Source organism: Myripristis murdjan, chromosome 13 (genome assembly GCF_902150065.1).
Source record: "Myripristis murdjan chromosome 13, fMyrMur1.1, whole genome shotgun sequence".
Classification (NCBI taxonomy): Eukaryota; Metazoa; Chordata; class Actinopteri; order Holocentriformes; family Holocentridae; genus Myripristis; species Myripristis murdjan.
This window is the reverse complement of record NC_043992.1, coordinates 22,648,042-22,664,916: the sequence shown is the minus strand read 5'-3', so window position 1 is coordinate 22,664,916 and position 16,875 is coordinate 22,648,042. Positions and strand designations below refer to the sequence as shown.

General features: G+C 40.9%; 1 protein-coding gene across 4 annotated transcripts in view; it reads left to right on the top strand.

Moving 5' to 3' along the window:
• trip12 (thyroid hormone receptor interactor 12) overlaps positions 1 to 16,875 on the top strand; it is a 42,699-nt gene that overhangs the window by 5,477 nt on the left and 20,347 nt on the right. For all 4 annotated transcript variants that reach the window (XM_030067132.1, XM_030067129.1, XM_030067131.1 and 1 more), the window contains 10 exons: positions 32 to 819; positions 4,235 to 4,340; positions 8,284 to 8,420; positions 8,845 to 8,928; positions 10,002 to 10,097; positions 11,934 to 12,085; positions 14,777 to 14,812; positions 14,910 to 15,005; positions 15,113 to 15,205; positions 16,065 to 16,226. In XM_030067132.1, the coding sequence (XP_029922992.1) occupies positions 32 to 819; positions 4,235 to 4,340; positions 8,284 to 8,420; positions 8,845 to 8,928; positions 10,002 to 10,097; positions 11,934 to 12,085; positions 14,777 to 14,812; positions 14,910 to 15,005; positions 15,113 to 15,205; positions 16,065 to 16,226 (1,750 nt within the window). The remainder of the gene's footprint in view (positions 1 to 31; positions 820 to 4,234; positions 4,341 to 8,283; positions 8,421 to 8,844; positions 8,929 to 10,001; positions 10,098 to 11,933; positions 12,086 to 14,776; positions 14,813 to 14,909; positions 15,006 to 15,112; positions 15,206 to 16,064; positions 16,227 to 16,875) is intronic.

Genomic DNA, 16,875 nt, shown 5'->3' with positions numbered 1-16,875 from the left:
TCTCTTGCTCTTCTCTCTTACCCCCTGGCAGGAGCGGTCTTACTCTGTCCGTGGCTTCATTTGTGCTACAAGACGACCCAGAGGCTGCAGGGACATCTGAACAAGAGCGACCAGGCCACCAGTCAAAGAGTGAAAGCACCCGAGGGCTGAAGCGAAGTTCAGTTCCTGACCAAATAAGTACCTACGGCCCCACCCCTGCCAAGAAGCCCAAATCGCTCCCATCAACCCGAGACAATACCTCAGAGACCAAGAAAGGCCAGGCTAAGTCCAAGAAGAGATCACTGGCATCAGAACCAGCTGCACCTTCAGGTCGAGGTCAGAGCAAGAAGAGTGGGGCCGCTGGGGCCTCTCCTATCCAGAAACGGAAGAAAGCTGACACTCTCCCCGGTCTGAGTAGCACCGCTGGGTCCCTCCCCAACCGTACCGAGGGCAGAACTGCAAAACCCACCAAGCTGGCGTCTAAATCGGCCGCCTCAGCCAAAGCTGGGTGTAGCAACGTGACAGACTCCTCCTCTTCTGCCTCCACCTCTTCCTCTTCCTCCTCAACAGGCACAAACAGTGCTGCCCTGCAGGGCGCACGGGTCAAACAGGGCAAAGACCAGACCAAGGCACGCCGCTCTCGTTCAGCCTCCAGCCCTTCCCCACGCCGTAGTACCCGTGACAAGGAGCAGGCCAAAACTGCCAGCTCTTCCAAATTTGAGTGGGCAGCCCGCTTCAACCCTAAAGTCAACCTGCCAAAGCCCAAACTGTCCCTGTCCGGATCCTCAAAAACTGAAACCTCCAAACCTGGGCCCTCAGGATTACAAGCTAAACTAGCAAGTGAGTCGCCATACCTGCTTAGGGGGGGATATTCCCCTCTCCATGGCAGGACCTATTATTTTCATTCATTGATATACAGATAATTTTTTATATAGCACAGAAAATATCATTACTTGGTTATTGGTCATAGTGTCTGGAAAAGGCAAACTTCTTAGCCACAGGTAAGATTTTCTAATCCTGCTCATCTGTGTGCCATCTCATCTCTCCACTCATTCAGGGATGCTAAAAAAGTTGTGTATGTGTGAGCGAACATTTGGTGGCACACATAGTTTGAAACTCCTGCTCCCCTACAGGAGTCTCAAACTGTGCCATGCAGGGCCAAGAGTGTGCAGAATTTAGTTCCAGCCAATCATTACTCCAGCTGATTTCACTGATCACCACACCGTAAAGAACAGCAGACTTTTCCATATAAAAAAAAAAAAAAAGATTTGTTTGCATTCATAATAGTGCATCATTAGACCCCAGTATTGCATAAATATACTGCCTTCAGAGAAATTCAGAAATACTTAATTTTGTATGTTTACCAGGTTACAGTATTTATATTCAGACCTCAATGCAATGGCTTGGAGAGTAATCTCCCACCCTTTATTTTGTTGACAGCCAAAGTTGCAGGTGTTTCGGGAAACCATAGAGGGAATACATCTTTTACTTGAATTTTCAGCCCAGTTTACTGTTGTAACACAATTAACATAGGTAGTCTAGGTAGAGGATAACATACCAATAAGAAGAATGCTACATTCACACTGTTATGAAATGCTTTTTCAAATTTCACTGTCTCCACCAATTTAAAGCATCTTCAGTCTTAATACCATGTCTCTTTTTATCCGTGAGTTTCCCCAGTCAGCATTATAATGAGGATTTGGTTTCTTGGCTCTCCCAGAGTCAGCTGTGTCACTTTCTTTTTCCAACTTGATTACGGAGTGAGCAGAGATGCAAAACAAACTAAAACAGTTTGTGCGTCCCAGTCCCTACTTCTTAACAACATATTGTGTGCCACATCATCTCAGTGCATGTGTTGTGCTTGAACAACACGTAATGCATGTTTTTGTTGTTGTTGTTGTGAAACAACTTACCTTTCTCACTCTGTCGGTCATCTTTAAACCAGAAAGGAGGAAATAATTGATTAAATCACCGGGTGTAGTGATTAGTTGGAACGAAAAGCTGCAAGCTCTTGTCCCGACTGTGATACATGGTTTAAGACCTCTGCGCAAGAGGGTCAGCACAGTATTCCTGTGTGCATGGATAGAGGTTATGCCTCTAGGATTAAATGTCACACAACCTGTGGTCCCAGCAGTGTCACAGCTTCAATTACAAAACCTCACTCTTCCCCATTGCAGCAGATATAGCTGGTGAAATTGCCTCACAAGAAGACACATTACAACACACAAACCATGTACACCATTCTTCATCACTTCTGATAAACATGACTTTACAAGATATTTACATGCAAGGCTAAGATTGCAGAAAGTACACATTCAGATATGAATATGTGTAACTCATAATGCATACGTATCACAGATAACCGCATTTGGTGATATTCCTCGCTGCACACAGTCACCTCTCTATGTGCATGTATTACCTATCTGTGTATCTGGCTCACAGGAGGGGAATGTGGGCTTCATCAGGAGTTGAGAGGCTAGCTTAGATTTCAGACTGTTGAGTACTTGTTTCTTGAAACTGGAGAATATATAAATACTGTTTGGTTGGTAAATCAAAGTATGTTCATAGTGGAACAAATAGATGGTGGCATGGGTATGGTAGAAACGCAGCCCATATTCACAAAGCATTTTTAGATGGTGGCATTTATAGTGTCATGTGACTGGGCTGGTGATCCAAGAGCGATACTCTTTAAAGCCTTGTGAATTTAAAACTCAGGTATAAAATGATTGCATTGTGGTTGGTATTGTGACACCGTCATGAGGTATTGAGTTAGCACTGTGAAGGACTCAGAAGCAGCACATCGAGCTCAAATTGCACTGTAGTGGGTTAGGGTTATACTGTTGGACTGGGGTTGTTGTGTGATGGTTACATTGAGTGTGTTTTGTCTGTATGAAGAGCGGAAAGATTGCAGAATGATATACTGGGTGGTATGCCACAAATTGGCAGTAGAAATTTCAGTGTGTATGGACAACAAGTGCTGCGTATGCTAGTGAGTGTTAGCTGATCAGTGTGGGGTCAGTGTGTTCTGGGTAAGCATGAGGATAGTAACTGAGTTGGGGCAATGTGCCATGGATCTTGGGCCCAAATGGATAGACCCCTCCTAAGTTGGCCCGGCACATTGGCCCACCAGCTGACCAGGGGCATGTTTGAAGGTGGGCAGGGACTCACAAACTACCATGTAAAAGGCTAAGAACACGGTTTTACCCAGCTACTTGGCATCTCCCTCCATTTATCTTGCACTGTGTTTCAATCTCTCTGTTCCTGATATCCTTTCACACATGTAGGCTCTGACACTCATCTCATAACGGTGAGTAAGTGTACAGAATGATGTTGCATGTGTAGTGGTTCCGCAAGGCAATCATGGTGTTTTTTTTTGACCATGTTGAGTAACTGGTGTTACTGAGGTCTAGACTATAGGAGGAGGAAATTTGTGATTGCATTGAGTGACTGTAGACAGGATGGTTCTGAATGTGGAAGGATAGAAATCAGATACCACAACAGCATTGTAGTGTTAAGAGTTGATGGCAGTGTATTCATTGACCCGTATTTGAACTTCATGCAGAATCTTTAAATTGTGTAGAAAACAATTGTTTAAAAAAAAAAAAATAGTTGGGTGGCTGGTTTTTGACCAGGTGTCATCCAGTACGAAATGGGACAGAAAATAAAAGCCAAATTATAAACAAAAACCAGTTCCAGTTTTTATGTGTCATTTAGTTGCTCTTAACTTTTTGAATGTTTATTTTTGTACTACTGAATTGTGAGTCACAGATCTAGCATGAAGGTTGTCCTGTCATATGGCCATAGTTGGGTTTCTATTAATACCCATCTCATTGGTGGTACAGGACTCTAAACAGACTACACTAAAGCTGCTTACTGTGTGAAGCCTTTACTCTGTTGAAACATAACATTCCCAGCGCCCGTCTTCGCTCTCACACCTATACAAAGCAAGTTTTTTCCCCCCACAGGCTATCAAGGTGGTAATCATAATGCTATGTGAAGTTATTTTCTCTTACGGCAGGTTTTGCCACCTCTTCATGCACTAAAGCCAGAAGGGCTTCCACCCCGATAAACAATTGAGTATGCCATTGTGATCAGTAAAACAGACATGCTCCAAGACTTTTGGTTATGGATGCCCTAGTTTTCTTTTCTAGCAATTTAACGATCAACTGTTTTATATCAGCTGGCCTCTATATACACACAAACATGGAATAGAATCTGCAGGCTGTTAAACTCTGCCATGTCCTCCTTCGCTCAGGTTTGAGGAAGTCCACTAAGAAGCGCAGCGAGTCTCCCCCAGCAGAGCTCCCCATCAATCGGCGGAGCACACGCCAGAAGACCACGGGCTCCTGTGCCAGCACCAGGTACAAGCCATGCTGATTAAGTAAACTGTAGAGTCTTATGCCAAAACACCTGCATGATAAAACTATGGCTGTAATTTAAGTTTGCCATGGTATTGATGGTCAACTTTTGGGATTTAATCTAGAAATAAATCTCATCACCTGTTTTTCATTTAAAGGATAGGTTTGGTGTTTTTCAACCTACATTGTATTAAAATATTGATACCCATCATTTATAATTGTACATAGCACGACTTCACTGCTAGCTTTAGTGATGACAAACTCACACTGTGCTGCAGCTTTTTGCTTGCCTTTAACACGGTCCAACAGGGCACTCATTTTCAGACTCAAAAGCCATTACAAATGTCCTTTTTAAAAATGTGAAACTAAAAGCTCAACCAAATAAAATTTGATTGCAAACGGTGCTTTCAAACAGGTTTTAGCATTTGCAGTTATGTATTGTCTGGAATCCATCTAACTTAATACTAGAGTTCACTGGATGTCAGACCATTGAATTGCTGTCTTGTAAATTTCTGAGCCTTTTGGTCTTTTGAATGCCAGCAGTGTAGGAGCTAAACCAAAAGCATCAGACAAATTGGTGAAATTGCATAACATGTTTATTTTTATGTTTATGTTGTTACCAAACTTTTGTTATTGCCCTTGTTAGATTGTCTGTCAGCAGGATATAAATTTTTTTCACTTCATTTCCATTAAATTTGTTGAACAGATGGGTTTTGACAAGAAACAACTGATTAGACTTTGTTAGTGATCTTGATGTAGGACTTCCTCCATCAGATGATTGTGGTTTAGCTGTTACCATGAAAATAATGGGATAGAGACGTGATTCCAGATTATACTGGGATGGCCGCAGGGTTAAGAAATTGGGTTCACGTCAAATTTATGTATGGTGTTTTAGGTGTAACAAGTTATTGAATTGCAGAGCTGCTCTGAGTGTCATCTAATTTTAGTATTTTTCAGTATTGTATTCCAACAAACATAAAAGAGATGTTTCGAACTGAGGCATTTAGAGGTGACAGGAGTCAAACTATAGCAATTAATTTCCTCCCTTTTTTTTAAACTTGTATTTGTTTCGTGTTGACTTGTATATGATGCCTTTCTAATAGGTTGGATTGTATTGTCTTGTTAAGGTATTTTGAATGTAAAGTTACTTCCTCATTTTTTAGACCTAAGCAGAATACTCTTTTAAATCGAGTATTACACTTGCGTTAACCCCCAATAAATAGATGTGTGATTTACAAAAGTAATTTGCGAGCACAGTGTGTGACTAAATATTACAATCTACCGTAAGCTTTTGTATCAGCTGCTAATGTATCAGCTGAACACAAAACAGTTGTGATTCTTAAACAACAGCAGACAGTGAGGTGGTAACATTACCTCAAGTTTCCAGCATCCACTTACACTGACCACTGCTCCACTAACAGAATAGCCCCAAATACCGTATCTAGTTGCTTAAAACTGCTCATTTTTACTTGTATGCAAACACATAGCATTTCCTGTAGCTGCTTCACAATAAAATCCTCCCCTTGTAGGGGGGATGACCTGTAGCAAAGGGTCTGGTCCGGCTTCAAACCCAGGCTGCTGTGGCTTTGCCTTAGTATTACATGGTGTGCGCTGTATGAAGTGAGCCCCCAGGGCGCCCCGATGCAAATCTTTTTTTAATATGAAACAGCAGCCTTCGCTTTTAGTAGACAAGGGCCAATGTGTGATTTTGGTGGTATGTGTATTGCATAGATGTGTCAAGTATTACACATGGGCACACACACACACACAGTATCAATATATATGTAATACATTTTTTGTTCATAAATTCTTTTTCACTTGAACATTTTTCACTGTGCTCCTAAATTCCTACATTTTTTTCATTTAGGAACACATATACCTCTGGGGAAAAAGTTAGCATAGAGCCCTGGAGTATTTTGAGAGTCAGAAGATGAAAGCAAAACAGCTGATGTGAGGTCTAAACAACCAACCATAGCAACTACATTGGCTCAGTAAAATAGCCAAAATGTTGACCTGAATATTCAGTGTTACAAGTGGTATTGGGCAGCTGCTAAGTTTTGCATTTAAGATAATAAATTTTTGTTTTGCTGTGTATGTTTTAAACTGAACCTGAAAGTCACCTCACTTTGAACTACAAAGTAAGGAATTAAAGGATAATTTATTTGGTGTCATGTAGATTATTTTGATTATTTGAGGAGAGACTTAATGTTACTTTCATGTTGATGCCAAAGCTTGTGTAGGTAACTTTGTAGAGGTTATTTGTGGTGGTTGTGCGCATGAAAAAGAAAACAATGTGACTGTAAAGAACATGAAAAAGATCAGGGCCGTTTTTTTTCCTTCCAAGTAGTGTGAAACTGGCGGTAGACATTAAACTGTGGCATTTAATAGATTAATGCAAAACCTGGCATACTCAGTGCACACTCTTACACACGTGCACACACGTAGTGTGCTTAAAATGGTTGAATGGAAACATGGATTTTCTCCAGGGCATATTATGTTGTAAAAATGAAAGCAGCTTGTATATGAATCAAAACTATATTGAAACTGTTTTTTGTTATGTTAGGTAGGCCTATACTATCTGTGGTGTGGGTAGAGTGTGTAGAATAAAATGAGTCAAAGAAGAATTCTAAATTAAATCTAAATTATTTGTATGACAGTTAATTGTTAGCTAAAATTTCATGATCATGACAGCCCTAGTATTGGCTTTCTTCATGTGTCCTAACTTCAAGATGTGTATTTAATGTAGCACGTAGCGCTGGGCGATAGGGACCAAAAGTCATATCCCGATATATTTTGGCTGAATATCGATATACGATATATATCCCGATATTTTTTCCACAAAGTGAGAGCAAATGTTCAGTTAAGTCAAAGCCAAATATGACATGACGGGGCTGGAGCTTTTTCGGGTTGTGGATGGCTTGTGGCTGGGGCTTCTGCAGTGTTCCTGGTAGTATCTGGGGGGCAGGAACTACTACAGGAACATCCTCTCGCTCAGCCCTCTGTTCCCTCTGCTCAGCGTGTTGTTAAAAAAGCCTGTTGTTAGCGTTAGCGTTAGCTAACGTCCGCTAAAGCTAACGTTAGCGCCCCTAAAATGCTGGCTGAAAAGCCTGTTGTTAGCGTTAGCTAACGTTAGCTAGCATGTTAGCGTTAGCTTGGTAGTGTTGGCTGTGTTGCTAGGGACGCCTAGCGCCCGGCTGTTTGCTTCCTGTTGACACCACATCGCGCCGAGAGTAAATCCAGTCAGCACCAAGTAAATCCCAAGCCGCTGCCCCACCCAGGAGTTTTTCGGGGCCGCTCAGAGTCCCTACCCCGAGGCAGGTCCGTTTTTTAGCCCCTGTAAACGTTCAGAAACTCTCTCCTTCGGGGTAGTTCCTGCGGTGGAGACACGCGACACCGGCCCCATAAAATTACCCCGAGAGTGCCGGAGTGTTTGCCCCCGCCCCTCCTCTGTGCATGACAGAGGAGGGGCGGGGGCGCACGGAGCAGTGCAGAGAGCTCCGGGTCAGCAGCGCAGCAGAGCAAGGATCACAGTGCAAATTTGAACTATATTGATATAGGCGATATAGTCTAATTCTATATCACATTTAAAAATATAACGATATAATTTTTATATCGATATATCGCCCAGCCCTAGTAGCACGTATTACAGTTATTGCATAGCAAGCATGAATGTCTATAGGATAAAATCAATGTGTAAACAATGTGAAGTTACACCTCTGTTGGGTTGAAAAACAAAATCATCTGTGCTCACATTAGTTTGTTTATTTTGAAACAAAAATCTGCTTGCTGTCTAACCAGTGTTGGTTGTGCAAGTGTACATTTCCTGATAATTTAACCTAGCCTTGATTTTAAAAAGAAATAACCTCTGCTCTGTATTTGACTATATGAGAGTGATCATTACTTTGCTTTTGCTTAACATCCTAATATTACTCTGCTTGTGTGTCAGTCGGCGGGGCTCAGGCCTGGGCAAGCGCGGGGCAGCCGACGCTCGCCGACAGGAGAAAATGGCTGACTCCGACAATAACCAGGATGGGGCCAACTCGTCGGCCACTCGCGCTGACGAAGCACCTCAAGGAGCTTCAGGTACCAACCTAATACCTTTCCCCTGCTACACAGCTTGTGGAACAGTTGTCTTCCTATGGGCAGGTCAACCTTTGAACAGTGATGAGTTTCTCATAAGATCAAGGTCATTCTCCAGTTATGTTCATTCAACAACATGTTTTGGCCCCTTCATCAGTGTGTGAATAGAGACTGTCAAGACAGCACTAGTAAAAGTTCACAGACACCTGTGAGCATCAACATTTAGCAGCTACAGAGTGTATTCTAGTACAATGAATTTACTTCATAGGTGATTCCCACATAGTCCAATAAATTACTTTTTTTAGTGCAAGAGAGAAGTGTGCAGTCTTCACTATGTGTTTTCTGTTATTACTTTAATGACAAATTAAATAACATGTACACTCTTCCTCTGTTCCTTTATTTATTTCTTCTCTTTTTTTGTCTCAAGCCTCAAGCTCAGTTGCTGGAGCTGTAGGCATGACCACCTCTGGAGAGAGTGAGTCTGATGACTCTGAAATGGGCAGGCTGCAAGGTAAGTGGATCACTCTTCTCTAATTTTCCAGGTAATCACTGAAGTTCAGGGTTTGTATACCTGATCACTATGTTCTGGGGCAGTTGAGTGAATGTACACTTGGTATAGTAAGGGTTGCAAAGGGATGGAAATTTTCTAGTGAAATTCTGGAAACTTTGCGGAAACCTTCCATGGGGAGTTAAGCTGGGGAATTTTGGGGAACCAAAAAAAAAGTAACATTAAAAAAAAAAAAAAAATCTCTCAAGCTTCTGAAGCCTCTGGTTTCTGCATTTTTCTTCAGTCCTTTACAATTGATGAATACATGAGTACTCCTCAATCAGCATGCTAAAGCAAACTATAACCTATATTCTTGTATGATAACAGAAAACTGGCTAGCAGAAGGCAGAAGAAACAGCATCACAGTTAAGCTAGCTAGCACTATAACAGACACATTTTGATGTACTTTTTGCTAGTTAAACTTAAATACCATAGATAAAATATATTTATCCCAGTAATATCATCAAAGCTTACTTTACTGGATGTAGTCCTTGGGCTCAGATGTAAACATGTGGCTTCATTAGTCCTGCTGTACTATGCAGTATTCTAGAAATTATCTGTGCATGTGATGGAGGAATGCCTAGTGCAGGGTAGAAATTCAACTGAATTTGTTTTAATCAAGATTCAAGATTATAATCAAGATTATGCCCTGCTATAAGCTAAGCTGCATTTTTGCAAATTTCAAGTTTGTTCCTGTTAATTCCCCTAAATTCCCATATATTCCCATTAAGTCCTGTGGAAGGTTTCCAACTTCGAAAAGTCCCAGAATATTGCAACCCTAGGTATAGTATTGTCAAACTGAAGAAAAAAATCACTGGTCTTGTGGTCAAATGCTTGGAAGAGGTGCTAGGTATCAGGAGTGATAGATTTCTTTCATGTAGATCACTGTGCAAAAAATGTTTGCGTTGTGACTGAGTGCACTATACCATTTTATGAAAGAAATAATGCAATACAGACTTCGCTACCGGTACTCTTTGTAATCTCGCTAATCATTTACAGAGTTGCACTCCTAACAACTATTGTTGTTGTTCCTCTAGCGCTGTTGGAGGCCAGGGGTCTCCCCCCACATCTTTTCGGGCCCCTGGGACCTCGCATGTCGCAACTGTTCCACAGGACCATAGGCAGCGGAGCCAGTGAGTTCTTAATCCTCACCTTTACACCTGTCTTCTTCATACCATTGCTGTAAACACAGTGCAGGACCTCTTGACTTGACCATGGCCTTATTCTAGTGTATTAACCTATGGAAAACAATATTAAGTACAAAGTAAATTCAGCCTCTGTGATTCTTGATGTAACACTGAAAGACTGATATCTAATTTACAAAAAATGACTGAAAAGTGCCCAACACTTACCTTATTACAGAATCCTTGATATTACACCTATCCTTTACATCGATCATGCCCAGGTCAAACCAATGAAAGAAATTCAAACAACAACAAAATTATGCTGGCAAGTTGCTAATGAAATGTCAAGTTGGTGGGGGATTAAACATAAAACAGTCATTGATAATGAAAGAACTCAAGGTGAGTTAAGAGTTGGGCTTAGTGTAACATACAGGAATCCAACATTAACATGAAATGAGGTAATTGCAGCATCCATGAGTTACTTTTTATTTTATGAAGCTCACAAATACTGCTTGTAATCTAGTTAAAGTAACATTTCACCCGGTGTGAGGCACCCGGTGTGATTGTTTTTGTAGGACCAACATACCAGAAACTCTTCAATGCCCATTTTATTATTTTTATTTTAATTAACATAGACTATAACTCTACTATCAAAATCTCATACTGTTGCATCCTAACATGGAACACAATGTGCCTTATTTTTTAGAACAGTATGTTTGCTCCCAAGTTATTCCTGTCTCAGAGCAGGTCTTCCGTACCTTTCCAGGTCTAGCAAAAGTGGGAATGATTGGCCAGGAACAGTCAAAATGGTTTAATGTATACAGGTGTTGGGTGAGACTACCAGTCACAATTCAGTCATAATAAGCCTATTCACATTTTGGTCATTTATAAAATGCAAAACTAGAAGGGCCTTTCTTCTTTTCTGAACTACAGGCTAACCACCTTTGGTCTATCCTAAGTGCTGGCGACAAGTCAAGAGAAACTCAGCAGCTAATTGTATTGTCAAACACTTCTCAAGTTACAAATTACTATATGCCAGAAGCCATATGGCTTTGACAGAAACTGTTTGGAAGAAAAAAAGAAAAAAAGAAAAAAAAAAAAGAGGGGGGGGGGGGTAATTAAAGTAAGTAAAGTAATTAAAAGTAATTCTGAATATTGCCATTTTAATTTGTGCTCTTCTCTGGCAAGAAGCCAGAAATGGCTCACAAGTCATAGGTTCCTAACCACTGTATAATGTGTATAATAAAGTCAAACAAATACTGTTAAACACCCTAAGCCTCTTGAGTTTAACTGCTACTTGTTTGGTCTGTATATTTGATGTACTGTACTGTATTATATTTGATTCATACATAAATTTGTTATTTGAAAAGTGTTTTACAATTCAATGGGCTGCTGAATCATTCCCGAGTGTTGCGCAACACACAGGGTATCCTACAGAACAGAAAAGGAGAGATACGGCTGGTGGAGATCTGCATTCTACTGAGTGCACTCTTCTAGTTTTTATTTAAATCTTTTTCCCTCGTGTCTAATTACAGAGCAAGCAATCAGTGTCTTGAAAAGGGCGTCCTTTGGGTGTTTTTGTGGTTTACATTTGGATCCTCCATTGGCCTTATTGCACTTCACCAGACAGCAGCATACTCTTGCAGCAATGATGTATGAAGTAGCTCCAGTGAGGCAAATAAGACTTTTGTCAGAATTGGTTGGTATGGTGGAAAAATGTCCAGGTTGGACATACTTTAACATTCTAATGAAAAAACATCGTTTTGTCTGTTGAGCTACAGTCCTGCCAGAGGTTTGACTGCATTTTTTAAGCTCCTTTTGAACACTGTGCCCTTACTCTCACAGGCTCCAAGGCCCAGCAGCTGCTGCAGGGCCTGCAGGCCACGGGTGACGAGTCCCAGCAGCTCCAGGCTGCGATTGAGATGTGCCAGCTGCTGGTGATGGGAAATGAGGAGACACTTGGTGGATTCCCTGTCAAGAGTGTCGTGCCTGCCCTGGTGAGCTCACTTATATTCGGGTTCCTCATGCTTACACTCAGGGTAGAACTGTAATTGAAATGTCATATGTTTGATTCCTACTCCCTTTCACACATAGAGCCCATGAAGTTGTCATGTCAATTTTCTGGCAGCACTTGTGATGTCCCCTCTTAACTCTGTCAGCCACTATCCCTGAAGTATACTCGCTGAATGTATTCACACATGACATGAACAAAAAAAGTCCTTGACAGGTGAGGCAGGGCCAGATGTAGCCTATAAGGTAAGTGATGAAAGTTGTCACTTGCTTTTGTTCTTAGAAAAATGGTGGATGAAGAGCTGCTGTGGTTGGGTGCCGACTTTCTGTCATCTTATTAATATGCATGAAAAGTCAATAGAAAGCTGCCACTTGTATCTTTGTTTCTCTGGGGTACTTTGCCATATAGGGAAACATTGTAGCTGGAAAACGTTAGACTCATGCCACAAAGTCATCTGATGCAACAAAGTGAATCTGAGCAATCTGGCCCCTGACCTTAACCAACAGTCCATCAAACTGACCTCCAGTGAGTACTGCTGAAACTGGCAGTTGTTGAGATGTAGCTCCTGAATAAGCTGGTGAAATTCGAGATGTTAACAGTGCAGGTTTAGTTCATGGACCCACACCCAGCAGCCGCGTCCTCTCGTCCAGTGAGACTTCATCATGTGTTCAGCACAGCAACAGCACCAAAGAGAGATCTGAGTTCAGACGATGGTGTAAAGTGAAAAATCAGTGTTATGTGTACCTTATTTACACAATAAACAAACTTGTTGCCATGGAAGCTGTGGGGCTAATTGAGATTTGGGGGACTACTTATTTTGTTGTGTGAATAAAACAGCATGTCACTTTTTGTCTGAATGCTACGTCTTGAAAAGTGCAGGCAACCAAAGGAAAAAAAGTGTAGAAAAAGGCCCTCGTCTCAAGAAAAGGGGTTCATTCTGTGTTTCCCCTATCATTCTATTGGCGGGGCGCAGCCCCATCACCAACGGAGCCTCCCACCTCGCCTGAAAGTCACGCTAAATTAATTGAATTTAGTTTAATTTTCAAGTTAAAAAATAAATAAAATCACAACAGAAATAATTTAACATCATGTTTCTGTACCCTCACCCATCCACAACCAGACAGAGAGAGGAGGAGAACAGAGGAGAATCACACTTGTACCCCTGTAAGTGAAATAAATCATTCATGTCACGTCGGCTCCAGCCGCCTGAAAAACAGGCGAAAATATCAGCGTTTTTTAAACGTGCAGTATGACAGCCTGAGTCGACCACCAGTGGCGAAGATGAGTGTGTTTGCAATCCTTTGGTCCCTGGTCCAAGTCAAATGGACACCCACACGGGCGTTCCAAGCACAACAGCCGTGCATACGAGTTCTGACCAGAGCGGTAGCCCCTTGGTTGAAACGGCCTCCCTCCCCCTGACAGGCCGCTCAAGTCGACTCATCACCACTAAGATGAGTGTGTTCTCGGTCCAAGTCAAATGGACACGGGCGTTTCAAGCACTACTGCTGATGTTACTCATGACCAGAGCCTATTGTATTAATATAGATTAATATAATATAGATGAGTCAGTGAGTTCAAATCTGAAGAATATTGAGCAACTTATTAATATTGTCCCCACCCTCCAAAATGTTTGTGTACTTCCAAAAGTTTTGTGTGCGCACAGCACACGCACACATCCCCCCTCACCAAAGCCAGAATCCTAGGGGAAACACTGTAGATCAAGGCAATAGCACCTGTCAGACAAGATGCACTTCTTTCTTTTATTGATTTCCACTGCATAAGACTGGCCTTTTTAAAAAGGGAGTAATTCAGCTACTGGGGTTGTTGTCCAAGGACTATGACAAAGTCTTCTGCTTTTTTTTTTTTTATTATTTTATTTCTTCATGTATAGGTATGAGTCCTTGGCCTCCTGGCATGCTCATTAATTTGCATGACTAATGGATTAACTTCTATCCAGAAGTTTTGGTGGGATAAATCTGAAAGTGAAACATGATGAATTTTCAGAGAGTTTTGTGAACCTTCATTGTAGTAAATGGGAGCATTACTTTTCCATCACTTGGTGAAGAATGTATGACTATGGACCACTTACATAGAAATGAGACTTTTGATTGCTCTTTAGATTGTCCTAAAAGTATGTCCTTTTTGAGTGAACCCCTTCATGCTGCATGGACTCCATATATGGCTATCCAGTGCTTTGGCCAACCTACACATTCATGGGAATCTATATTGTTCATCATGTGTTCATCTTAGTTTGAGAGCAACAACCTCTAGAAGGTGAACATTTTGTCCAGCAAGGCATTCATTAATGTTTTGGAAGTTGCTGAGTAGAAGGAAGTTGACCTACTCAACAGAGTCACTCCCGTTTCACTAGGGAACGCCATAACAGAAGGGTATACATGGAATTGATGGTCAAAATTTTCAACCACTGTAATTTTTTGTTCACATTCTATTTCAATATTTAAACTGTTGAGCATTTCTGTTGCCAGTTTTTATTAGGAATGGGCTCCAAGTTTACTGGACTAGAACTTGTGTGTCTTGAAACTGCATTTGGCCTTTAAATGCCTCCATCATCCAACCAGGATTCAACTATTTTTTGTTTCACATATGGGACCAGCATATCTTGACAAAGCAGGGGCAGGATCCTCATTTGTTTTGTTGTTTTTTTTTCTCTCCACAGATCACGTTGTTACAAATGGAGCATAACTTTGATATTGTGAGTACTATGAGCTTTTATTCCTGTATTTAATCTTTTTTTTTTTTTTTTGTGAAGCCACTGCATTTATGAATTACATTTTCTTCTGTGCACACAGATGAATCACGCCTCACGTGCTCTCACGTATATGATGGAGGCGCTCCCTCGATCCTCTGCTGTGGTGGTTGATGCCATTCCTGTCTTCCTGGAAAAGGTAGATAGAAAGAGATGAGACTGAACCATATCTGTCAGTCATTTCTTGTTGATTTGCATTGGTTACCTTAAGATATGCTAATGCCTCTCCCACCTTTTTGTGTACAGCTTCAAGTGATCCAGTTCATTGACGTAGCAGAACAGGCACTGACTGCCTTGGAAATGCTGTCAAGGCGACACAGCAAAGCCATTTTGCAGGCTGTAAGTGTTGGTGCCCTGTCTTTGTCACATCTGTAGCTTGTCCTCTCTGTATCAGTCACTGATATAAACCAGTGTAGTGTTGTTGATGGATAATTTTCCAACTTGGGCCCTATTTACCCACCTGTTGAGGCCAAATTTTTTTATTACCATTTTTATTACCATTATTGAGTGCACAATTCAGTGCACACAACTAACCTTGCTATATAATTTAGCATATACAATAGTGAATTTTCCACCATTTTTAATAATTGTAAACCTCTGACAAGCAGCTAATATGTTACTCTGTCAGTGAGATCATAGGGTCACTATGTTGGTCCAAAAAAAAACAAAAAAACTTGAGGAACATAAAATACACAGATGTTTACAGGTTAGTACACTGGTGCCCTTGGTGAGTCAACACACTTTAATGCACTAGTCCTGGATTCTAATTTTTTTTGTCTGGCCTTTTAGGTGTTTGTATTTGATTTCACTGACCAAATAGGTGGCATTTTATTTTGAATCATGTGCTTGTTTCTTTTAATTATTGATTGGCAAATTTGTATAATTAGACAGTATGGATTGCCACAAATGACAAAAAGAGATGTCTGTCAGACAATGCAAAATGACCTAAAAATCTATTTTTAGGTCAATTTATTTTTAGGTCTATACATTTTTATCAGTTGAAACTTGTTACACAGTGACCCACAGAGAACATAATTTGTGGGGTACATATTTTCTGACATATTGCTAACATAACAGAATTTTCTTTATGGGAAATCATCCTTATTACAAGCATGTAGCTTTAAACATTTGTGCTGGTTAAATGTAAACAATATCTCCAAATGCTTGGGTCATTTTAAGTCTGTTCCTTCCTTTGTAGGGCGGGCTTGCTGACTGTCTGCTCTACCTAGAGTTTTTCAGCATCAACGCCCAGAGGAACGCCCTGGCCATTGCAGCCAACTGCTGCCAGAGCATAACTCCAGATGAGTTTCACTTTGTTGCTGATTCTCTGCCACTACTGACTCAGAGACTCACACACCAGGTACCTGTTCACCATGTCAGAAAACAGTAAACTGTCATGAATTTATGTAAGAAAGTAAAACATGGGTAATCAATAAGAAAATGTCCCTTTACTTTCTTATTGATGTTTTATCAGTTTTTCTCAGATTGTTTGTTATGTTTGGTATGACTAGGCTGGAAAAGGTATGTAGTATCCTGCAAAATGCATTATGTTTATATTAACAGATGAGGCTGTGTTCACAATATTCTACCTTTCTTAAATAGTCAGCATTTTTAGTAATAATATTAATTATTAGTGTTACATTAGTGCCAGTGGCCTTAAGGCAAACAGAAAGTGGATGAGAACTTGGCTTGGTTTCCCTTTAGGCAGTGTGAGGGTGCTGTCTGAAGTTGAGGAATTTTACGCTCTATAGTGGAATGCACTACTTTTTTGTAATCCAGCCAGTCGTTAAGAAAAGAGAAGATTTTATGGCATGTAGGTAGTGGAATATCATCATTATGAATATTTTGAGGCGTTTCTGGTTAGTGTCTGTGTTTTCAGTGATGTGGTTATGGCTCTGCTTGTCTCTACTCTAATATTTGGGTGTTCTTTTCCCAGATCACACCCCCACAGACTCTTGCCTCACATCGTAGTTATTTAAAGTATTATTTATTGTCAGGAGGATTGATTA